Raw genomic sequence first — 22,879 nt, 5'->3', positions numbered from 1 at the left:
GGTCCCTGTTGTGGTCTTGGTCAGTGGCGGGGCTGTGGGTGTGGTGGTCCCTGTTGTGGTCTTGGTCAGTGGCGGGGCTGTGGGTGTAGGCTCTGTTTCTGTGACAGGGACATGTGTCGATGTGGGTGGGGTGCCAGTTGGCTTCGGGCTGGAGGAGGTAGCGTGGGACTCTGTTGACGTGGTGACTCGGTGAGAGGTTGGAGCCACCAAGGAGGTGACAGATGTTGACATGTTGGTGGGAAGCGTCTGTGGGTGTGATGGGGTGGGGTAGGTGGTGGCAGTCCAGAAGGGTGTTCCCGTGGGCGGAGCTGTTGTGTGGGTGGTAGTGGGGACAGAAAGGGTGGGGGTGGAGTGAGTGGTGGAAGGGGTGTGTGGCATGGGGGGTGTGGCCGTGGCGGTGTGTGTTAGGGGGTTGGATGCAGAGTGTGTGGTGTGACTGGTGCCTGCCTCGGCCCTAGCAGGGGTGGCTCTTGACCGTGGACTGGTGTGCATTGTGCTGTGGCCTGTGGTGCTCTCCGGGGGCCGTGGGAGGTCCGTCTGCTGTGTCTCCTGGCTGACAGAGCTTTCAGGGGTCCAGCGGTGTGTTGAGAATGCTGTAGAAAACAGTGGTGGTCAGTTCACTCCTCCTCGTTACCCTGCCTTTGGGTGTGACTCATTCATCACCCACACCTTCCACATCGTCCTCCTTACATGTGGCTTCTGTGTGTCCCTGGTGGTGTGCCCAGGAGTTTTCTGAATGACTATCTCGTTCCTTTCCCAAGCCCCACCCCGGCATTCTCTGTGGACCCTTGTTGCCTCTTAGCTGCTTGTAGTGGGCTTTGGGGTCCCTCCCCGGCAGCCCTGCATGGCTCTGTCCCCTCAACGCTACTCTCAGGGCGGCCGTTGTTCAGGTGGGCTCGGCTATCCCTGCATGGCTCCCCTGCCGCTGGCCTTGGGAAAGGGCTTCTCTTCTCGCCTGCTGTCAGGGTAATCGGAGGTTTGGGGCCCTGCCCCAGAGTTGGGGCCTGCACTTGGGTCAGGGGACTTTTGGAGCCCTGGCATCCTCTGGGGCCTGTGGATTCCCTTGGTGGGGGTGGCCGTGGTGGATGGGCACTTGGGTACCGTGGCGGGGGAGATGTGCAAAGAGGAGCGTGCTGAGTCAGGCAGGCTGCTGCCTCCCTCGGGCCTGAGCTGGTCCTGTGTGGTCGTGGGGGTGGCCCAAGGCTGCTGTCTTCCACGCGGCCCCTCACAGCTTGGGCTGGGCACTGGGGCTGCCCCGCTGAGGCCCCTCTGTGGGGACAGGCAGTGGTGGCATGCTTACTTGCGGGTGACACTGTGGAGGTCCCTGATGTTGCCGGGGTTGGCGGGGCTGCTGTGGTTCGCGCTGTGGACCGAGCTGTGGACCGTGTGGCTGCGTCGTGGGAGGACCCTGTGGGCTGTGTTGTGGCTTGGGTCACGGTGGGTGCCGTGGCTGTTGGCCTTCGAGTGGCCGTGGTGGCCGGCACCGATGTGGCCCGTGTGGTGGCGGTGGAGGTGGTTCGAGGTGAATCTGCAGGGAACAGCGCCCGACATCCCCTTCAGCCCCATCTGCACTGCCACGGGTGCTTCCCCACCCACCCTGGGGCCCTGGCCCGGGGGCCCTACCTCCTGAGGGGACTGTTGGTTGTGTCTGGGTGGTGGGGGCTGTGGCTGTGGCCGTTGGCGTGGCCGGAAGGCTGGGTGTCTGGATCGGGGCCTCAGGTGTGGCCGGGGAGCTTGGCGAGGGTCTGGTGGAGCTCAGCCCAGTGGTGCTGGGGGTCACTGTGGCGCTGGCCGTGGCTGTGGTGGGCCTGGTTTCCGTGCTGTGGAAGCCTGAGTGTGGCACACATGCTGTTGTTGTGGGGTAGGGAGCTGCTCTGGCACACCCTTTGGGAGGAGCCCTTCACTTCCCTGCTGGGCCCCCAAGCCACGCGGGCTGGGCAGCGGCCCTCATGGCAGTGGGGGCTCCCGGCAGGGCGTGTGTCCTTTGGCCCCGCTATGCTTGGTGGCCAGGCCGCAGGGCCCAGTGGGGCCTACCGAGCCCCTCCTGTCTGACTTCCTGGTCAGCACCTGCCGCCCCCACCGTGCCGAGCAGCCCAGGGCCAGCGCAGCTACACCCTGCCCCGCCCCACACCCGCAAGCCTGGCTGCGGCCGCTGGGCGGACAGACACAGGCTGGGCTGGCTGCAGCCTGGCTGGTGGAGCCGGGAAGGAGCCCCGGGAGAGAGCCTGCTTCACCTCGGCACCTTGCATGTGTGCAGTCACCTGCCGTGGGCAGTGGCACGGTGGGTGATGACGCAGCAAGAGGAGGGGCGGTTGGGGGTGCTGCCTCCCCACCCCGTCTCCGCCTGCCTGGGCCCTTCAGAGCCTTCAGCTGTGTCCCCAGGGTGTGAGGCAGAGGACACGGGGGATGGAGCTACCGCAGAAGTGCTGGGACCCCTGCTCCCCGTCTTCTCTCCCCTCCTCCCACCTCTGCACCGATGGCCTGGCAGGGAGTGGAGGGGCCAGCCGGGGTGCTGCCCAAGGGTAGCTGCAGGTAGTGTCCAGTGCCCACTGGGCTGCCTGCTGCTGAACCCCAGGAGGTCCCTGCTCTGCACCCACACACCCCAGCAGGCTGGCGGGGCCTGGGTGTGCCCTGTGGCCGCAGGCTGGGTGAGTGGATGTTTGGGGAGGGGAAGGGAGGCGAGGGCCAATCCCTTTCCCTGTGTCTCTGGCTGCCCTGGTCTCTGGCTGTGCCCCTGGGGAGTGGGGGTGCTGGGAGGCTGGCCAGAGGTTTGGGCAGGAGCTGCGAGCTCTGGGCGGGGGCGTGGGGGGCTCTTGGGCAGTGGACTGAGCTTACTGCATGGCAAGCACATCCCCTTGTCGTGATCGAAGTACTCGTTCTGGGAGCAGTTGTAGCAGCCTGAGGGGGGTGTGCAGACAACAGCCAGACCTCAGTGTCCAGAGCCAGAAGCCCCTCTTCCCCAGGCCTGGTCGCCCCCCCAGCCCCGGCTCTCCTGGCCTCTCCCCCGATCCCCAGGCGCAGGTGCCTGCCTGGGTCCCCACTGTCAGACACACCCCCACATCCCACCCGCCAGCAGTCCCAATCCCTCCAGGCCTTCCCCTCCTCCCATCTCCTTCTCTGCGCCCAGTACCTTCGATGTTGGTCCCCGGGAAGCTCCGCGGCGACGCGGGGCAGAGGCACGGCTGGTAGTGCCATGTACAGTCGGCCTCCTGGGCGTACTGGTACTTGCCGCCGCCCACCTGCGTGTGGGTGTTGTAGAAGCCGCAGTAGATGGCTGTGGGGAAGGGCACCGTCAGGCGGCAGAGCTGGCCCGGGAGCCCGCACCTGCCAGTGGGCTCAGGGTGCCTCTGCCTCCCTGGGGGTGCTGCCTGCCCCCCGCCCCCTGCCCGGGGGAAGCGCTGCAGCCGGACATTCCGCCTGTGGCCCTGCAGAGGCCTTTGGGCAGGAGTGAGACTCACGGCAGAAGTCTGGGGACCGCCAGTCCACGCACACGCCCTTGTCCACGCAGGCCTTGGCGTAGGTGGCCACAGCGTCACACAGGCACTCGCAGTCCCCGCCGGTGTCACACCCACACGTGTCGCGCACGCAGGCCTCATAGTAAGGCAGGCGGTACACCTGCGGGGGCCGGCCCTCAGCATCAGGGCGGGGCCAGGCTCCTCCCGGCTAGCCCTCCCCTGACGGCTTGGCCGCTGAGCCCGGGGCGCCGGCCAGGGTAGCACAGGGCACTGGGGGGGGCACCTGGCCCTGACGGCTTGGCCACTGAGCCCGGGGCGCCGGCCAGGGTAGGACCGGGCACGGGGGGGGCACCTGGCCCTGACGGCTTGGCCGCTGAGCCCGGGGCGCCGGCCAGGGTAGGACGGGCACGGGGGGGGCACCTGGCCGTGGCAGGCGGCGAACGTCTGGCTGTTGATGATGCTGCACTTGCGCTCAGCCCAGGAGCGACGGAAGGTGTTGAGGCTGCAGGGGTCCTGCGTGAAGGTGGTGTCCCCGCACAGCGGGCTCTCCTTCCAGGAGTTCACGAACTCCAGCTCGCTGGACGCCAGGTACTTGCTGCGTGTCTGGAAGTCGTCCTTCATGTTCCCGTTGTAGTTGCCGCACAAACCGCAGAGGGCGCCCTGCGGGGGCTGGTGTCAGGCGGCCGCAGGCAGGGCCTCACCACTCCCTGGGGCTGTGGGGCAGGGGCGGCGGTACCTGGGAGGCACGGGTGATCTTGATGAAGACGGTCATGTGCTTGTTCCAGATGAGGGTCAGGTTGTACGTGCTGCTGACGGTGGCGTCCAGCACCAGGTGCATGGAGCTGGCCTTGACCCGGAAGTGCACGCCGGGGTCCTCCCCGCTGACTGTGTAGTTCCTATCCGCCAGCATGATGGACAGGCCCTGTGGGGTGCGGCTGTCACAGGATGCCTGCCCACGTCCTGGGTGGCCACTAAATGCCACTGGGCTCTGCCTCCCGGCCTGAGCTCTCCATGGCAGGGCCAGCCCTGGCCTGGGGGGTCTGCCCTCTAGAGCCTTCTGTCGGCAGAAGGTTCCAGAACATGCTGGAAACTGTGTCAAGGACTGAGGGTCAGGCTTGTGGGAGAACCCCTACCTGCTGTACGGTGGTCCAGTTCCGGGGACACTGCTGCCTGTGATGTGGGCGTGGAGGCCAGGGCACAGGGCCGTGAGGGCCCCGAGAGGCCAGGCCCTGGGGCCCTGGGGGGAGGTTGGGAAGGCCACCCGCCTGCTCACCCCCAGGAAGATCTTGATGGCCCGTGAGCAGGTGACGCCCGACCTCCCACACACGACATTCTCTGTAAGGATCTTGAAGGTGGGCTGCGAGTCGCTGGCACCGCAGCTGTCCTGTGGGGAGATGGCGCTGAGGAGGAGCCGGCCCTGTGGACCCCTGGGCCCCCCATGGCCCCCCTGTGGCTCAGGCCAGCACTCACTGTGGCCAGGATATACTCGCAGTTGCCATCGAACACAAAGCGCTGCCCATCGAAGGTGACCACGTGGCCCTCCCCGTAGAGGGTGCAGGTGGATGGGCAGCGGGCACTCTGCCGGCACGTCCACGTCCCCCTGGAGCAGTTGCTGTGGGAGGAGCAGGGCATTCTGGGGTGACCGGGGCACAGGCACCCCCGTAGGACCCTGACCTCATGGGTTGGTAGGGGCCCCTGCCCGCCCCAAGGGCTTAAGGACAGTTGGGCCACCAGGTCTGTGGGTAGGGCTGTGGCTCACCAGCTCTTGCAGTCCGTGTGGAGCTCGGCGCCCTGGGGATAGGAGACGCCTGCAAACTCGCACGGGCACTCCTCAGGGGGCACACACTGTCCGCCGGCGTTCTCGTAGAGCCCCTTGGCACAGACACAGCCAGGCTCACACTTGGTGGGCACCTGCAGGGAGGAGGGTCAGTGGCCCCTGGAGGGTGGCCCTGCTTGCTGCCGCCGCAGCCCTGGGACCTTCTGAGACTCTCCAGCGTTCTCCCCAGACCTGCTCCCTGCGTCCATCCTGCTCTGGGCCTTCCCTTAGCACAGCTGCCCCTCTCTGAGGGGCATCACCGCTGCGGCATGGCTGGGCTGGTGTACCCTCACCCCAAGCTGGCAGGGCCCACGGTCCTCAGGGAGCCCACAAAGGAGCACACCCGGCGGCCACGCCACCGGTCACGCGCATCATGGGACGGTGGGGATGGAGCATGGCCCGCCTTTCGTGAGGGGTCTGTGGGACTCTTCTTGTGGGCCAAGGAGAAGATGTCGGGGTGTCCGCCGTGGGAACGTCTAACCCAGGGTGTCCCCGGCACCCCGGGCAGTGGAGCCTGCCCTCCGCGGAGCACTCTTGCCCTCGCTCCACCTGGTCTTACACAGGGGGTGCCGGTGGCTAGCATCTGGCAGGTGGGAGCGCAGGCTGCCCCGAACTTGTCCTCTGAGGACTGGCTGCAGGACTGGAACGTCTTGGGGGCCGAGCAGGTTGCTGCAGAGACAAGGGGCATGGGGTGAGGCGGGCCCAGAGGGGCCGAGGCACCCACAGTCCAGCTCCGCCAGCCTCGGCTACAGCTACGTACCCAAGAGCATCTGAGGCTGTGCTGGGCAGCTCAGCCGCCCGTTGACGCAGTAGCTGCAGGAGAGAGGCCCGGTGAGCGCCGCCTGGGCTGGGCTGCAGGCCGGGCGGCCACCCCCTGGACCCCTCGCTCACCAGATGATGCCATTGACCATGGTGGACTGGTCGGCCAGGATGAACTTGGAGCTGTCCAGGAGGCAGGGACACTGGGCCTCACGCACACACTCAGCCTTGTGGTTCAGGTAGGTGCCCTCGGGGCAGTTGCAGCCGTCCACGGGCACAGCGCTGGGGTGGCACTCGACCTCGCGGTCGGACAGAGACAGGCACGTGCGGTCACAGGCCTGGCTGTTGTAGCTGAACGTCTGGTTGCCTGTGCAAGGGGTGCCTGCGGGGGACCCGGAGTCAGGCCCGGTGCGGGGGTGTGGTGGGTGGCACCAGCCCCGCCGGCCCATACGCACTGCAGTTGTCCACGCTGCTCCTCCAGCCCTGGAGCAGGACGCCCCGTGAGGTGCACGCGAGGGCGTAGTCGCCCAGGGCGGCGCAGATGTGCGGGAAGGTCTCCTCGTAGTTGCAGGCCTGGTACACGCACCTCTGTGGGCAGACAGGGGCCGTGGGTGCCCACCCAGGACCCCGAGGGTGCCCCCTGCGCCACCCCCCGCCCCCGCTGCCCACGGGGCCGCCCACCTTGTAGAAGGGCTTGGGGTCCACGGCGGCATGGCACTTCTCGAACACCGTGCCCTTCTTCACCAGCACCGCGCAGTGGGTCTCCGCGCACACCTCTGGGGGGCAGGCCGGCGTGGGTCAGCCGTCCGCCGGGGCCTCCCGCCCACCCCGCAGCCCTCCTGGATGGCACTCACTGTTGAGCTGGCTCATGGAGCAGGGGTCGGTCTCACGCTCGCGCGCGGCTGGGCAGTTCCCTGCCCGCCAGGAGTCCACAAAGAGCGAGGCGGTGCCCTCGGTGATGCCCATGCTGGTCGTGAAGTCGTCCGTCGTGTCCCCGTTGAAGTTGCCGCAGAGCCCTGGGCCGGCCGGACGTGAGGGTGGACTGGCCCATGCCCCTGTCCTGCCCCGCCCTCCCCAGAGCCCGTCTTCTCCCCTAACCACACCCCGGGCGAGAGGCCATGGCTGGCTACACCCCTGGGAGGACCAGCCGGCCAGGTGGAGCTGGCCTGGGCCGTGAGTGCCCGACACCCTGGGTCAGTGCAGGGCTCTGCTGGGCCCCTCCTCTTCTGGAGTGGCCGAGCTGGGCGGGGACGGGGCAGCCGGGGGAGGGACTCACCTCTGGTCTGGCCTCTGAACTGGGGCCCGACAGTGATGTACACCTGGAACAACGGCCACAGCTGGATCACGAGCTCCAGCCCGAAGGTGGTGACCATTTGCAAGTGGGTGGATGTCTGCCTGAAGACCGTGATGTTGCCTGAGGGGATAGGGGCCTCAGCAGGCGGCCTGCTTTGGGAGCGGGCTCGTGAGGCCCCGGGTGCTGGTGGGGGAGCTGAGGACGTACGAGTCTCATACGGCAGCCACTTGGTGTCCCCGTTGTTGGTGATCACCTCGTCCTGAGAAATCACAATTTTGTCCTGCGGGGAGGTGTGGCTGAGTTACGGGGGGCTGGGAGTTGGGGCCAGGCAGGGTGGAGGGGGAGCTGGGACGCATCTGCTTGGGGCCCCGGGTGGGCACAGGTGGCAGGCGGGGTGGCCTCACCTGGCTGGACACGTAGATGACAGCGACCAGCGATGTCTCCGAGTGCGAGTACCCAGACTTGTCGTACACGGCCATGAGCGAGCCCCCGTCGGGGAGCTGGGGGCTCTGGGAGGAGGGGCGGCTCAGCACAGGGGGCCCGGGCTGTCACGGCGACCCGCCGTGGCGGCCCCCAGGCGGAGGCTGCGTCCTACCTGGAGGAGGATGTAGGTGCAGGTGCCGTGGAAGCGGTAGGGCCTGGCGTCGAATGTGGTGACGAAGGAGCCGCCCTCCAGGGCACAGCGCCTGGGGCAGGGCTGCTCCATGCACTCCCAGTGGCCCCCAGAGCACCGGCTGTGGGCGAGGAGGCGTGACCCAGACGGCCCCCAGGGCTGAGGCCGCCGCATCCCCCTCCCTGCCCCCAGCCTGCCTGCACGCCTCTCCTGCTGCCCTGCGCTCACCACGTCTGGCAGGCGGCTGTCGTGACCTCCCCAGGGGCGAAGACTACCCCGCTGAGCATGCAGGGGCACTGGGGGACAGGCACGCAGCTGTGGTTTTTGGAGATGTCGTCCAGAACCATACCTGCGGGAGAGGGGCTTCCTGGGGCTGCGGGGCGCGGAGACCCCTCCCGCCCTCCTGCTGGGCAGCTCCTCCCCCACCCTGTCCCGCCCGGGGGGAGGGGGCTGGGGGTGCCCCAGGAGAGCCTCCGCCTTCAGCCCCGCCTGCCTCGCTGCCTCCCGCCCTCTCGTGCTAGGTGCCGCTCCTCATTGGGCAGCGGGCCCTGTCCAGCGCAAACCCCGCCTCTGCCCACCACCTTACTCCCTGCTGACTGGCACATGCGGCCGTGGCCCGGGGCGTCTGTGAGCACCGTGAAGGCAGAGCCCTCCCTGGGCCAAGTACCCGCAGAGTGTCTGGGGGTTCCGAGCATGGGTGTGGGCAGAGCGGATGCCCTGTCTCCAGGCTCCTTTCCAAGGGTCCTGGGAGAGCAGCTGTCCTCACCTTCCGGGCAGAAGCAGCCGAAGGTGCAGAAGCTGGAGCAGCTGTGCCGCGGGTTGGAGCAGGTCTGCAGACAGGTCTCGCCGCACTCCCGGTACACCTGGTTGGCTGGGCACTGGCCCACAGCTGCAGGCCCGTGTGGCCCTCGTGAGAGCGATCAGGCGCCCAGGGCCTGGCCACCCACCCGACCCTGGCCGAGGACTCAGGCCAGCCCCTTCTCCACCTGGGTCTTCTCTGTCTCTCAAACAAGGGGAGATTGGGGGCATCGTGTCTGGGGCCCTGGCCCTCCCCCCGACCCTCCCCAGGACTCACAACAGAGGCCAGGGCCCCGCCAGCTGTTGACGGGCTGGCCGGCCATGCTGCACTGGCGCGAGTACTCGGATAGCGTGGCACAGCTGCAGTGGTGCCGGCCGGGCTGGGCACACGTGGCCATGTCCGCCTGGCAGCTCAGCAGGAAGGGCTCCTTGGGCACGTTGCACTCGCGGGACACCAGGGTCAGCAACTGGATGCAGGTCTGGGCCTGGGCACAGGGACACTCAGGGTCATAGGGGTCAAGGCCACATCCCACACCACGCATGTGACTTGGCAGTCTGGGGGTGTCGTTGGCCTCAGGACCCTGCCAGATCCCGTGAGCCGACCCCACCCTGGCTGAAGGGCCCCCTTGGCCCCGGGGACCCCAACCGCCTCACGTACGTTCTCTGCCTGCGGGACCCGGGGGCTGGGGATGGCCTCATAGGCACAGATCTCGTTGGGGTCATCCAGCTTCTGGAGGGCGGCGTACTTAGGGGGTTCCAGGAGTTGCCCTGGGGTGAGGGGTGGGGCAGGGTCAGCACCATGGTTGCTGGGCCACAGAGGGGTCTCCCCACCACTTCCCCCCACCTACCGTCCTCGCTCAGAAACTCATTGGCCTTCTCGCCGTCGAAGTTCCCACACAGCCCACACATCTTGCCCATGTGCTTCTTCTCCACCAGGACCTGGAGGGGTCGGGCACCGCCGTCGGGTGGGCAGGGAGGCGCACAGGACTCCCAGGGCCCCAGGACCCCTCGGAAGCTGCTCACGCCTGCTCCAGGGGCCCAGAGCACCCCTCACGGGGAGGGTCCTGGCGCCATGCCACCCCAGGGTCTGTCCACCCGGCTCCTCCCAGGGGACCTCCATTCGTGCTCGCTGGAGGGAACTGAGCCAACAAAAAGACCAGGCTCCTGGCCGGGCTCAGGGCCCCAATCCCCAGGAGGGCAGCTCTGCCGCCCAGTCGCCTGCCGCGTCCTCACCATGAGGTGGGCGCCTGGACCCCACATGACCACCAGCTCCAACTCCAGCTGCTTGGCCACCAGCCGCACGCTCTGGCCGAAGGGTGTGATCTGGAGCCCGTTGCTGGTGTAGGGCAGGCTGACGACCCTGCAGGGTGACAGCAGTCAGCGGCCGCCCCTCGGGGCCCCAGCCGCCCGGCCCGACTCTGCAGCCTACCCCACGTCCTTGACGGAGATGACCGCCTTCTGCACAGTGACCACAGAGGCCCCCAGCTCCACGATGACCCGGGAGATGTTCCCGCTCGGCCCTCGCCGTAGCTGCACGCCGAAGGTGGACGAGGCATCCTTGCACATGGCCGCAAAGATGTAGTTGCAGGTCCCCGAGAAGTCATATGTGTGGCCGTCGAAGGTGGTGAAGTGACCGGGCCCCCATGTGGAGCACCAGCCCCTGTCTGGAGCTGTGGAGGGAGCGGGCGGGGTCACGGGTGGGGCAGGTCTGGGGCCCCGGGGAGCCCACACTGGCAGACAAGAGGCCTCCCAATTTCCAGGCCCTCCTGGGGTGGGCGGGAGAAGGGTCCCGTGCCCCACACCCATCCCCTGCCTACGGGAGCGCAGGCCTCTGTTGTGGTTGGGGTCTGTGGCACGTGAAGCTGCAGCTTAGCCCCCATCCAGCAGGGGGCAGTAGGGGCTTGTCTCCCCCAGGGGAGGGTGGTCTGAGGCTCTTCCATAGCTGGGGGCCTTTGTGGAAACACCAGACACGGCTACCCTGTAGCAGGGCCATGGCCCGTGGACACGGGGACAGGGGGCTGCCGTGACCCTCACCTGTCTGCGGGGAGTCCTTCAGCCTCCGGAGGCCTGGGGGCACCAAGGAGCTGTCGTCCAGACCTGCGTGGACAGAGCCCGCGGTCAGTGTGGGGCTGCCCAGCTCTGCTCGAGGGCTGTGGCCGGCAGCGTGTTTCGGGTGAGCCAGGCCCGGGGCACGGCAGGGAGTGCGGGGAGTGCCAGCAGGGCTGCTCCTGGGCTGCACAAGCTCCGCCGTCCCCGCCGTCCTTTCCTTTGGTTGCCTCAGAGGGACCTCTCTGGGCTGTCACCTGCTGGGGCTGGGGACACGGTGGGGATGAGGCCCCGCCCCCAGGCACACGCACGCGTGGAAGGGTAGTGAGTGGGGGGCGGCCGCAGGCGCTGGGAGCCGGGAGGTCCCTGGGGAGATGGGGTCCCGAGAGTGGGGCTCAGGGCTGGGCGAGCAGGGCCCCGGCTGTCCGTGGCGTCGTCTGTCCCGTGGCACCTGCAGGTCTGCCCGCCGGGCTCCAGGCACTGGCTGGCTCCCCAGAGAAGCCCGGGCGCCGCGCACGCAGGTGGAGTGTGATAAAGGGGCTCCTGGCTGCGCTGGCTCCCAGTGGGCTCCCGTGTGGTCCTCATGGGGGGTAGTAGCTGCAGGTGGGGGTGAGGAGCCCTGAGCCCAGAGGGGTTCGGTGGTCTGCAAGCGGCGGGAGGGCCAGGGAGAGCTGGGCAGGGGTGCCTGGGCGTCTGTGGGTGACTTGGCCGGCGGCGTGCCGCTGTCCGGCTACACCCGCCGAGTTCCCAGCCCAGCCCCCCTCGGGTCCACTCCCTCTGGGGTCTGTGCGAGCTCTGCCACCAGCTCAGAGGCTGAGTGAGGCTGAGGCCCGCGGAGGACTCCTCCCTCTTCTGGGCCCTAAAAGGGGCTGTTTCTTTGCTTCCTTCCTCCCTGTCAGCTTCCCGGCGCTCTGGCCGTTGCCGGAGAAATGCCCGGTGACCCTGCTTGCGGCGACTGTCGGGGCAGGAGGCACGGGCCCAGCCTCACCTCCCCTCTCCCTGCCCTGCTGCAGTCCTCCCTGCGGCCCCGTGGGCCCCGTGGGAGATGAGGCCCAGCGCCGGCGGGTGGCAGAGTCATCGCTGAATGCGGCCCCCGGGGTCCCGTCCCTGCTGCTCCCCGCCTCGCCCCCTTTTCCCCGGGGTCTGTGCCTTCCTGGGTGACACTGACCTCCCGAGTCACGGTGCTGGTCGCTGCTGGTGTTGTTTCTCTGCGTGACGCCAGGGAGCAGGCACAGGGTCCCCAGGCCGGGCGGGAGGTGACACCTGGCCGCCTTCCTCTGCAGTGCCCACCACGCCCGTCCACGCCTGGGGCCCCTCCTCGCCTCACCACTGGCCCCCCGATGCCTAGAGTTGCGCCCACTGTTCCCCGAGGGCCACTCCCAGGTGCCCACTCGCAGCGGCTCCTCCCGTGCTTCGCCTTGTCACCCAGCACCAGCCTCCCGAGCTCGCTGCGCTCCGGCCCTCGGCTCTGCCTGGTCCCCGCCCGGCCCTGCGGCCCCACTGGCTGAACGACAGCCCCCCAGCGGCGTCACTGCTCCTCGCCTAGGACTGTCTGAGCTTCCCACTGCGCTCAGCTCCCTGGCTGGGACCTGCGGGGCCTGCAGGGTGGGCCGGTCCGCCGCCCCTGGCCTTTCTCAGCCCCTGGATGCGCCCTGTGGTGGCTGGGGCACACGCTGTTTGTTCCTTCTGCACGTTTGGCAGCCCTGCCTGCCCTGCCCATTCTGGGTCAACCCTGGCCCGGCTCAGGGGCCTCTGTCCCTTAATCCCCAGCCCCCAAGATCCTGATGTCTCTGAACTTGTGCTTTGAGGCCTCTGGTCCAGGAGGGCAGGGCCTGTCTCTCGCTCCCCGCCTCCCCATGCCAGCACGGAATCGGTGCTCAAAGAGTGTTTGCTGAAACGTGGAGAGGCCCCGCCCCGGCCCCGTGCAGCGTTCACAGCCTGGACCCCCATGGCTCCCCAAAGCCATGCCCCTCACTACACCTGCTGGCCTACACCCCGCCCCACTGGCTCCCGAACACCTCCCTCCTCGCCCTGGTTCTGGGTCCAGGTCTGGGGGTCCCCAGGGCGAGGGATGGGCCCAGGGAGGCGGCCTTGGATGGGCAGGGGTCCTGAGTGCTCAGAACCACCCCTGGTGGGAAAGCTGGGGTCTGGGGGGTGGGGAAGGGGCTTCGTGGGAGGCAAGGGGTGGAACGGGCCCAGGGGAGGCCTGCTCTACTCGGAGCCCCCAGTCTGCCCCCAGCGCCTGGGCCATGGCCAGACGGCAGGCCTGGCGCTTCTCCCTGGCTGCTAGCTGAGGCTGGTGGGGCTCTGGGGCCGCCAAGGAGCGGGCAGTGGGGCAAGGACCTAGGAGGCAGGCAGGAGGAGTCCCGCTGGCTTGGTGACCGGAGCTCTGGGGCGGGTGCCTGCAGTCAGCAGGAAGGGGCTTCCCCTGGACCATTGGACACCCCTTGGGGCTGGCCCCTCCTGTGGGGCGGGGCTGGGGTGAGAGCCTCCTAGGCCTGCGGCATCTCCTGTGCCTGGGTTGGTTGGCCGAAGGGACCTGGGGGAGGAGGAAGGGGACCCCCGTCCCAACAGCCCGATGGGTGAGGCTGGGGGCACTCGGGTGGGGCGGCCCCTTCCAGCCTCCCAGGTCTTCAGTCCTCACGGCAGCCACACAAAAGGGAGGCATCGCCCGCACTCGTACAGACCTAGAAACTGAGGCCCAGAGCCCACTTCGTGGTGTGTCTGTTCGCAGCCAGGACCCAGTGGAGCCGGGGTGTCTCCCTGAGTTTTTGGACTTCAAGGCCCACAAGGACCCCTTCACGCCCTCTGGCTGCCCCTTGGGGACCCCCAGAGGCATCTCGGGACCCAGGGCCCAGCGGGGAGAGCGACAGGGCCAGGCTCTGAGCGCTGAGGCCCCAGCACTGTCCCTGCCTCGCACGCCCACGTCTGCCGCACCCACTACTGTGGAGGAGACTGCCCGTCCCCTCTGATTCCCACGGGCTGGGCCAGGCTCCGAGGCCGCCGGCGGAGACCTGGGCCTCGGCAAGTGTGGGGCAGCTGCAGAGCGAGGAGAAGCCTCCTGGGCCTGGCTTCGCCTCCCATTCCCATTCATCAGTGTCCCCACGGCCAAGCCGCAGAGGCGAGAAGGCCTGGGAGGACTTCCCACGTGCAGGAGCCCTCTGAGGGTGTCTGGCCGACCCTGGTGCACGGCCTGCAGCCCCCCACTCACCGGCGCTGAGCAGGGCACCCCCGCAGGAGAGGAGCAGCAGCAGCTGGGGCCCGAGCATGGCGCGGAGAGGACAGCGGCCACCGCGGGGCACTGGGCAGGCTGCTGCACCTGTGCGGCCCGAGTGGCCTCCCCCGGTGCCTTATATAGGGGCCAGGGGCCCTGCCCCGCCCCGCCTGCTTGTGCCCCACGCTCCCGTCCGGTAATTGCCATGGCCAGCCAGTCCAGTGGTGGCCAAACAGGATCTGGGGCGCTGCTTTATCAGGACCTGGCCTTTGGAAAATTCTTCAGCGGGCAGCGGCCCCGTTGTCACTCACCTCTGAGCAGGGGGCTGGCACACACCCTCCGGGGCCCTGCACACATCTCCGGTGAAACCTCAATTGCCAGGGGTCTCCCTGGGGGTCGGTCCAGCGAGTCAGCGTGGGCATCTGGGGACTGAGAGGGGGCTTGTCCAGGACGTGTGGGGGGAGATGCCTGGGCACCCCCTCTAGGGTGCTACACAGAGAGCTTCTGGGGGGCGCTTCATCCTCACCTGGACCCAGGACCCCTACAAGGTGCCCGCACACTGGCCCCCGCCCCCACCTTGGGAGGAAAGACTGCCCAGTGGCAGGGACTCTCCAGAGGAGGGCAAGCCAGTCCAGACTCTGCCCCTCGGGGTGGGGTCCCGGCTGGGGGGCGCTCACGCATGGGCCACTGGCCCTGTGGCTCAGATGGAGGCCTCCCTGGAGGCCCGAGGAGCTTGTGGGGCTGACACCACATCCCTGGGGTGCAGGGCCTTGGCTGGCCAGCTCGTTGCTGGAGACCCCCTTCTCAGCTGGCCGCCTGGGACTTTGGGTCGTGGGAGGGGCAGAGTGGTCCTGCTGGGCCCCGGGGCCCCTAATTAACGGTTGTCTGAACCCACATGGCTCTGAGCTGCTTGCTTCAGGCACGGCAGGAATGGGGCAGCCTTGGGGGGGCATCTCCTGTGCAGCCTCAGGGTGCCCGGCCCGCTCAGGCAGAGAAGCAGGGGCTGTGCCCACACCCCCCTGGGAGAAGGACAGACGAACATGGCTCCTGGGGGAGGCACCCTGGGGAGCGGGAGGCCGGTGAGGCCGGTGGGCACTTGTCCACGGGCAGCTCACACGCCCGCAATGCGAGGGGTCAGGGCGAGGGTCAGGGTCAGGGTCAGGGTGAGGCGCGGGTCGGGGCACAGGTGTTTCGAATTTTCCACGGGACTGTCTCGCAGTCAGGGAACAGGGCGGGTCTGACCTCTCCAGGGCATCCTGGCCCTGAGTAGGAGCCCCGGGGGCCTGGCACAGGGAGCTTCTGCCTTCTTGAGGCGGTTCTGCCCCACATGGACCTGGGCTCCTGCCACAGAGACTGTGTCTGGGGCCTCCCCATACCTCACAGACCGCCCAGCTCCGCGGGGCCACCAGCTCCCGGCTCAGAGGTACAGAAGATGCTGTGTGTTTACCTTAAATAAATGTTAGTTTTAATAGAAAGTTGTTTTAACAGGAAACCGCTTTCGGCGAGCTGCTGGCCTGCGGGTGCCTCAGCCCTGGGGGGCGGGCAGGCAGGTGGGATGTTCTGGGCACCCTGTTCTCTGTCATTTCTCCACGATGCTCTTGGTACCCCGTTCGCAGAACCCCAGGCCTAGGAATGCAGGGCTGGGCAGAGGGCGTCCCAGGGAGGCCCCCCTGGGTGCCCCTACCCCGGACCCTCCCAGCCGGGGTCCCTGCAGGAGGGATGGTGCTGAAAGGGGCCTGTGGTCTGGGCATGAGTGGGCTCACGTGGCCGTCTGCCTGGGCGTTGCCGAGGGGCCTCCGTGGGGGCTCCCCCTGCCCTCGGGGAGCTCCTGCTCACAGCGGGACTCGTGCAGCTCCAGACGGAGGGCCAGGGAAGGCTGGTGGGTGGGGCCCTCAGCCCTGACCAGAGCCCCGGGAGGGTGAGCACACTGTAGGGCTGCAGGGAGACGGCCCCTCGGGCCTTGGGACAAGCAGGGAGGCAAGCGCTCCGACAGGCCACCCGGGCCGTCTCCCACCAGACACAGCCATCCCCAGGGCCTGGGTGCAGCCCACGGTGGGCAGTTCGAGGCTCCAGAATGGGCCGGGTGGGGCTGTCCCCCAGAGGTCCCCTGCCACCGGGACCGGCTGTGGGATCAAGCCCCAAGCCTTTCTCTCTCACGGCCCCCGTTCCATCCCTCTGCCCTGACCCTTCCGGGTCCCCAGCTGCTTTAGCCCCTGCCCGGCAGGCGCCCGACCGCAGGGCCTTGGCGTCGGCTGCCCTTGGTGTCCCGCACACGGCCCCCAGATGTCCCCTGGCTCCTCCCCTCCCCTCTGACAGCCTCCCCTGTCCCCTTCTCCAGACTGCGCCCTGCACGTTGGGTGCTGTGGTGTCTCCCAGCAGGTCCTCCCCCCATGGGCCCGTCCAACTGTTCTCCGTGTGTCCCAGCACCTGCAGGGGGCCCACGCCTCGGGACACATCAGGGGACAGGTGGGACAGACTGTGGTCTCTGGACACTCCTGTGTCCTGGGTGGGGTGGGGCTTGTGGCAGGCAAGGGGCTCCCTCGTTGGGGCCCAGGCTCACCTCCCAGCAGCCTGAGGGTTGCAGGGGTGGCCCTGGCTGGTGTGGGATGTCACTGGATTGCAATCGGCTGCCCCCGGCGCCTGGATCAGAGGCCCATGTATGTGTGCGTGTGACTTGGTTTGAGTTTCCTGGGAAAGTTGTGCCGTGCGGTCCAGGATCTGTCACCGCAGGCGGCCCAGGTCCTGAAATTAGCGGACAGCTCTGACCTTTCAGCATTGCTGGCACCCGGGTCCTGTTCCCTCCCAGCAAGGCGGGGCTGAGGCCCCTTTTCCCTTTCTACACAGTGGTTTGGCGGGAAACCACTGAGCATGGCATTGTTGTCTGCTGACCTGGGGGTGCTGGAATGCGCTGAGCAAACGGTGGCAGGGAGATAAGCATGTGTGTGGCCGTTGTTCGCCATTGTCCCCTTGCAGGCTGGGCGACAGGAGCGGTCCCGCTGGCCGGCCTCAGGGAGCGGAACCCCGGACACACGGGTGATTGTCTGCCCTCGCTCCCTCCGCCTGTGTGGCCGGTGCCGTGAGGCAGGGAGCCCGAGGGGGCCTGAGCCCTGGCCGAAGCCTGCTCTGAGCCTACCCCCAGCCCCAGAGCCTAGTGTCCAGGAAGAGGGCCCTACACACCGCTTCCAGCTTCCTGCAGCCCCTTCCTCGAGACCCCCACCCTGAAGCCAGCTGGGACCGGCCACGTGAGGGCTGAGAGGGAGACCCAGGCTCTCCCTGCCACATCCCAGCCACCTTACCTGCAGCTCCCTGGCCTCCTGTCCACTCCTTGGCCAACTCCTGCTTCTTGCTGGCCCTTCTAGACCCCCATCCTGAGCTGCTGGGATCAACGCTGCCGGGCAGAAGTGAAGCCACTGAGCCAGGGACACAGGCGAGGGGCCTGGGCAGCCAGGGAGGGTGCTGCAAGGGGCTGGGGTGGGCCGTTTCTCTGGGGGCCTAGGGCTTCCCTGCCAGCCCCAGCGCCTACCCCTGGGCCCCAGCTCTCCCCCAAAATTCCTGGGCCCGGATTTGGGGTGTGTGCTGCCCCCCACCCCTGCAGGGCAGCCCCAGTGCTGACTGCTGCCCACAGCCCCATCGTGTAGCTGTCAGATGGACAGAACTTCATGGCTGTGGCTGCAGGAGGGGGCTGAGGCATAGGACTGGACCTGGGACAGGTTAGGGGGTCCGGGGTGGGGGAGTCACTGCCACAGGCTTGGTGGAACCGTGCTCATGGACAGGCTCAGCTCCACCCCTCTCCTGGCCAGGGCCTCTGGTCCTTTGTGTATATTTTAGGTGCCTGGCCCTGTGCTGGGGCCTGATGGGGGGACAACAAGGGGGCTGAGGGACAGGTTGAGCCACGGTGGGCTGGGAAAGCAGGCCTGGGGCTGGATGCTCACCTGCTGCCCAGGCAGCTCCGGCGGGATGGGGGCCTGGCCACCTGCTCCTCCCACCAGGGGGGAGCGTAGCTGGGGTCGGGGAGACGTGCTCCCAGGAGGCAGTGCTCGGCCCAGCTCTTTGGGCAGCACCTGGGGTGCCCCCTGGCCCCGGTGCTCTGAACGATCCTCCCCCCACCCTGAGTCTGGGCACCTCTGACCCCACGGTGGTGGAGTGGCCCCTCCCGACCGGCACCCACTCCCACTCCCACCCCACTCGGGACCTGGGGCTGCCCCTCAGGGGCTCCGAGTCACGTTTCTACTGGGCCTGGCTCCCCCCCCACCCCCGCCTCCAGCCCTGAGCTGAGGGTCCCGAAGTCTCCACCTCCAAAGGTGCTGGAGGCGACTCTGATGTCTTCAGCTTCTGACCAGAGCCCTGCGCCCCCTCTGCCCCTCAGCTGCGGGCCGGCTCAGCGCGCGCCCCCGGCCCCCCGCCCGGTGCTGTGCTGAGCTGAGTGCCAGCGGATGCTGGGTGGAAAGCAAACAGATAAGGCTGGTCAGGAGCAGCGGGCCGGGAGCCTCACCCCAGGCCAGGGGTTATCGGGCTGCTTGTGGCTCCAGGTGCGGACGTGGCGGGTACTGAGTGTTTGCTCTCCGCTGGTGGCCGTGAGGGGCTGCCGGCCGCCGTGGGTGTGACCCGGGAGCTGGTGGCCAGGTGGTGGTGCGGGTGGTGCACACGATCCGCCCCTCGATGGGGGGTGGGAGGGCGGCGGGGAGCACGTGGGGGCTGTTCTCAGCAGGGTGTCCAGGTTGGGCTGCTGACAGAGCCCCGGACCGGGTGGCTCGCCCACACACGCTTCTTCTCGCAGCCCTTGGACACTGAGGTCCGAGGTCAGGGTCCCCCCGGGGCTGGGCTTTGGTGAGGGCTCCTCCTGTGCCTGGTGGGAAGAGGGGGGAGGGCATTGATGCCATCATGGGGCCCCATGCTCACGACCTCATCGCCTCCCAAAGGCCCGATTCCATCACCCTGGGGTTAGGGCTTCAACGTATGAATTTTGGGGAAACACAAACACGTAGCCCCAAACAGGTGGTACCAGGTTGTGGGGGGCTGTCAGGTTGGAGGGCCCTGAGCAGCCCGGGAAGGCTTCCTGGAGGAGGTGGGCTAGAGGAGGGACAGCCAGGCCCTCAAAGCCCGGGGTTGGAGCTGGGGTGGGGAGAGGCCCTGCCGAGGCCGGAAGTACCTGCTTAGTTGTGGGGACACTGGTGAGGGGGCCGGGGCCAGGCCAGAGGGTGTCCTGGGCCTAGCGTGAGCTGGGAGAAGTGGGTAAACTGCAGATGAGCGGCAGGGTGGGGGTCCTGCACAAAGTGGTGGGGCAGCGATCCAGGTACCCGGCAGGAAGCAGGGAGGGCGGGCAGGGCCGGGTGGGGAGGGTCCCAGGGCCAGGCTCCCAGGCTTACAATGGCCAGTCTGCCTGGCTGGTCACGGGGATTCAGCACGTGCCATACGGGACCAGGTGGACGTCCGGGGCCACTCATGCCAGGCACTGGCCCAGGGGAGCCCTGGGGCCCAGACTTGCTGTCCAGCGGCCATGGTGTCACTCTGGTCACCTGGGGGAGGTGTCATGCAGGTACCTGCAGGCCTCAGACAGCGAGTGGCCGCTGGGCTGTGGGCACGGAGGCAGTTGCCAGGGGCTCCAGAGCTCGCGGGACTGGAGGGCCAAGCCTGGGCCGCAGGGAAGGCAGCCCCATGGCCCGGCCCTGGGACCGGGGGGGCCGGTTCACCTGGGAGCCTGGCTCGGGGCACTAGCACCTGCTGTATACAAGCCGTGGCCTCCGTGGCCTCACTCCACAGAGTTTCAGATGGGAGGCAGGTGCAGGAGGGCTCAGGGGCTGCTGGGGCCCCAGTCCCAGGCCAGCTGCAGAGGCACGACACCCCCCAGCTGCTGCCCCGTCTGCTCCAGGCTTGATGCTGGGTCCCTGTGACCCTGTGATCTTAGCGTTTAGGGATGGTCTACTGTAGTTTATTAAGTGTGCAACAGCATGATTTCTAACACACACACATTACACATACCTTAATGAAAAAGTGTTTTATTGATAAAAAATGCTAACCATCATCGGATCCCTTGGCAAAGATCATTAATCACAGGTCACCGCAATACATATAATCATGAAAAAGATTGAAATCCTGCGAGAATTACCAGGATGTGACATGGAGAAACAAAGTGGGCAAATGCTGTTGGAAAAATGGCGCCAAGAGGCTTGCTTGGCGCAGGGTTGCCTCAAACCTTCAGTTTGTTTAAAAAAAAAAAAAAAAAGGCCCATGAGCCATGGCCGCTGAGCCTGTGCGTCCGGAGCCTGCGTTCCGCAACGGGAGAGGCCACAACAGTGAGAGGCCCGCGTACCGCAAAAAAAAAAAAAAGCGTGATATTTGCCAAACGCAATAAAATGGGTCTGCCTGTCCTTGAAGAGTTCCGTTTGATCAGCTTCGACCCAAGCACACACCCGCGAAAGCATCACCACCACCAGGACAGCAGTCACCTCCTCCACCCCCAGAAGCGTCCAGTGCCCCTTTGGGAGCGACCCGTCCGAAACCCGCAGCAGCTACGGCCCTGCTCTCTGTCCCTGCAGACTTGTTTGCGTTTTCTAGAGTTTCTTGTAAATAGAATCATACAATATGTACCTTTTTGGTCTGGCTTCTTTCACTCAGCTTTTTGAGAGAAATTATGTTGAGATTCATCCATGTCGTAGTTTGATCCAATCGTTGGCTCCATTTTATCACTGAGCGGTACTTAGTGGTTTGTGTGAGCCGGCCTGCTTCTCTGTCCCACACTGGTGGCCACTGGGATGTTTGCAGTTTGGGGCCGTTACAAATAGAGCTGCTGGAACAGGTGTGTCTGGTCTCACTTGGGCATATGCTCCTGTTTCTCTCGGGTAAATACCTGGGGGTGGCATGGCTGGATTGCACGTTTGGCATCTGTTGGAGTTTTTAAGCCAAACTGTTTTCCAGGGTGACCCCACCACCTGCATCCCCACCGTCTGCATCTCTGCCAGCCACGGATGAGATTTCTGGTTCCTCCGCATTCTCGTCAGCACTTGACACCCTCAGTCTTTCAAACTTTAGCCATTCTTACAGGTAGTGGCGTCTCGCATGCACGTGCTTACTCACCATCCATATGTCTTCTTTGGTCACGTGTCCTTCAAATCTTTCCACATTAGAAAAATTGGATTATTTACTTGTTATGCAGCTTTGAGGGTTCTTTATCTATTCTGGATAGAAGTCCTTTACCAGATAGAGGGTTTGCAAATATTTTTCTCCTAGTCTGTGGCTTGTCTTTTTATCCTGAATAGTATCTTTCAAAGAGCAGACATTGTTAATCTTGACAAACCCAATTTACCAAGTTTTCTTCTACGGATTGTGCTTTTCCAGTGTTGCGTCTAAGAAATCGGATTTTATCATGAAGTGACCTCCATTATCCCTGGTGATACTCTTTGCTCTGAAATCTGCCTTGTCTGATGTTAACAGTTGTCCCTCCGTTTCCCTCCCATCTGTTTGCATGTCTTTTTCCTATCCTTTTACTTTGAACGACTAGTGAGCAACTAATAGAGGAGCCTTGCTTTTTTTATGCAGCCTGACAACCCATACCTTCTTACTGGGGTTTCAGAGGCTACGCCGAATACAATTATTGACACAGTTCAGTTAAAACCCACCATCTTGCTGTTTGTTTTCTATTTCTTCCATCTCTTCTGCCTTGTTTCGGATCCACTGAGTAGTTTTTCACAATTTGGTTTTTACCTCCTTTGCTGCCTTATTTGCTGGAATCCTTTGTCTTGTTATTTTTGTCGCCTTCAGGGTTATAGTGCTTTTGCCTTGACTTGTCAGATCCCACCTTTAGAGACACAGCATGTGGGATGAGAACCCGCAGTGCTGTGCCCCCTTCTCCCTCCTCCTGTGCTCTGTGTGCACTTTACTTCCACATGTTATAGACCCTCACTAGCTACGTGGTTATTATCTTTGTTTAGTCGGTTATCTTTTAAAGAGATTTAAATAAAATAAGCAAAAAATCCTATATATTTACCTGTGTCATTGCCATTCCAGCTGCTTCCATTTCTGTGTGAACCCTCGCAACCGTCGGGTGTTGTTTGCTTCTGCCTGAACCTCTCCTGTGCGATGGTGGCACATCTGAGAACACTGTCACCTTGCCTCTGTTTTTGGAAGATACTTTTCAGGATGGTCGCTTCTTTGTCCTTTTCTCTGCTCGTTTCTGTCGTCACCTTCTTTGTGCTCCCCCCTCTGGATTCTTTTAAGAGTCTCTTTTCATCACTGGTTTTGAGCGATTTGGTGATTTGTCTCGTGTAGTTTTTTTCACGTTTCCTGTACTTGGGGGTGTTGAGCGTCTCACGTCTGTGTTTCATTATTTTGAACAAATTTTGGCCATTATTTCTGCAGTCTGTTTTCTGTCTCTCTCCTTTGTGGAGCCAGTTACATGTAAATTAAATTGCTTAAAGTTGCCCCACTGTTTACTCATGAGCTGTTTGTTTTTGGACTCTCTTGTCTTTCTGTTTCATTTTGGGTAGTTTCTATTGCTGTGTCTTCAGGTTCACTAATCTTTTCTTCTGTCAGGTCTAATTGGATGTTAACCCCTCCAGTGCATTTTTCATCTCATACGTGGTCATGGTTTTCATCCCTAGAACTGTAATTTGTATCTTTAAAATATATCTCTATCTATCTGTCTACCTATCTATCCATCCATCTATCTATCCATCCATCTATCTATCTATCTATCCATCCACCTATCTATCCATCCATCTATCCATCCATCTATCTATCTATCCATCCATCTATCCATCCACCTATCTATCCATCCATCTATCTATCTGTATATCTTCCTGGTCTCTGCTTACCATGGTCAGTCTTTTCTATGGCTTTTTCAACACAGGGAATACAGTTATAATAACTGTTTTAATGTCTTTGCTCA

At 64.8% G+C, this 22,879-nt stretch overlaps 1 protein-coding gene across 1 annotated transcript in view; it reads right to left on the bottom strand.

Moving 5' to 3' along the window:
- Positions 1-20,984, bottom strand: part of MUC6 (mucin 6, oligomeric mucus/gel-forming) — a 25,361-nt gene extending 4,377 nt beyond the window's left edge. Inside the window, exons 1-38 of the mRNA XM_029209436.1 lie at positions 20,937-20,984; positions 18,998-19,051; positions 18,488-18,841; positions 17,928-17,996; positions 16,181-16,422; positions 15,759-15,893; positions 15,111-15,203; positions 14,891-15,042; positions 14,307-14,417; positions 13,993-14,100; positions 10,770-10,832; positions 10,165-10,405; positions 9,969-10,095; positions 9,584-9,674; positions 9,394-9,503; positions 9,013-9,220; positions 8,704-8,826; positions 8,166-8,286; positions 7,920-8,058; positions 7,729-7,833; positions 7,532-7,604; positions 7,307-7,444; positions 6,885-7,046; positions 6,712-6,806; positions 6,486-6,618; positions 6,163-6,412; positions 6,032-6,084; positions 5,831-5,940; positions 5,215-5,366; positions 4,926-5,067; positions 4,729-4,839; positions 4,192-4,377; positions 3,876-4,115; positions 3,459-3,615; positions 3,131-3,274; positions 2,836-2,898; positions 1,624-1,702; positions 1,301-1,528 (exon numbers count right to left, since the gene is read on the bottom strand). Coding sequence (XP_029065269.1) covers positions 1,301-1,528; positions 1,624-1,702; positions 2,836-2,898; positions 3,131-3,274; positions 3,459-3,615; positions 3,876-4,115; positions 4,192-4,377; positions 4,729-4,839; positions 4,926-5,067; positions 5,215-5,366; positions 5,831-5,940; positions 6,032-6,084; positions 6,163-6,412; positions 6,486-6,618; positions 6,712-6,806; positions 6,885-7,046; positions 7,307-7,444; positions 7,532-7,604; positions 7,729-7,833; positions 7,920-8,058; positions 8,166-8,286; positions 8,704-8,826; positions 9,013-9,220; positions 9,394-9,503; positions 9,584-9,674; positions 9,969-10,095; positions 10,165-10,405; positions 10,770-10,832; positions 13,993-14,100; positions 14,307-14,417; positions 14,891-15,042; positions 15,111-15,203; positions 15,759-15,893; positions 16,181-16,422; positions 17,928-17,996; positions 18,488-18,841; positions 18,998-19,051; positions 20,937-20,984 — 5,210 coding nt within the window. The remainder of the gene's footprint in view (positions 1-1,300; positions 1,529-1,623; positions 1,703-2,835; positions 2,899-3,130; positions 3,275-3,458; positions 3,616-3,875; positions 4,116-4,191; positions 4,378-4,728; positions 4,840-4,925; positions 5,068-5,214; positions 5,367-5,830; positions 5,941-6,031; positions 6,085-6,162; positions 6,413-6,485; positions 6,619-6,711; positions 6,807-6,884; positions 7,047-7,306; positions 7,445-7,531; positions 7,605-7,728; positions 7,834-7,919; positions 8,059-8,165; positions 8,287-8,703; positions 8,827-9,012; positions 9,221-9,393; positions 9,504-9,583; positions 9,675-9,968; positions 10,096-10,164; positions 10,406-10,769; positions 10,833-13,992; positions 14,101-14,306; positions 14,418-14,890; positions 15,043-15,110; positions 15,204-15,758; positions 15,894-16,180; positions 16,423-17,927; positions 17,997-18,487; positions 18,842-18,997; positions 19,052-20,936) is intronic.
- Between the last annotated feature and the right edge of the window lie 1,895 nt (positions 20,985-22,879).

This window comes from Monodon monoceros, unplaced genomic scaffold (genome assembly GCF_005190385.1).
Source record: "Monodon monoceros isolate NGI ecotype Baffin Bay Population unplaced genomic scaffold, NGI_Narwhal_1 Super_Scaffold_7, whole genome shotgun sequence".
Classification (NCBI taxonomy): Eukaryota; Metazoa; Chordata; class Mammalia; order Artiodactyla; family Monodontidae; genus Monodon; species Monodon monoceros.
This window is presented reverse-complemented; position numbering and strand designations above follow the sequence as displayed.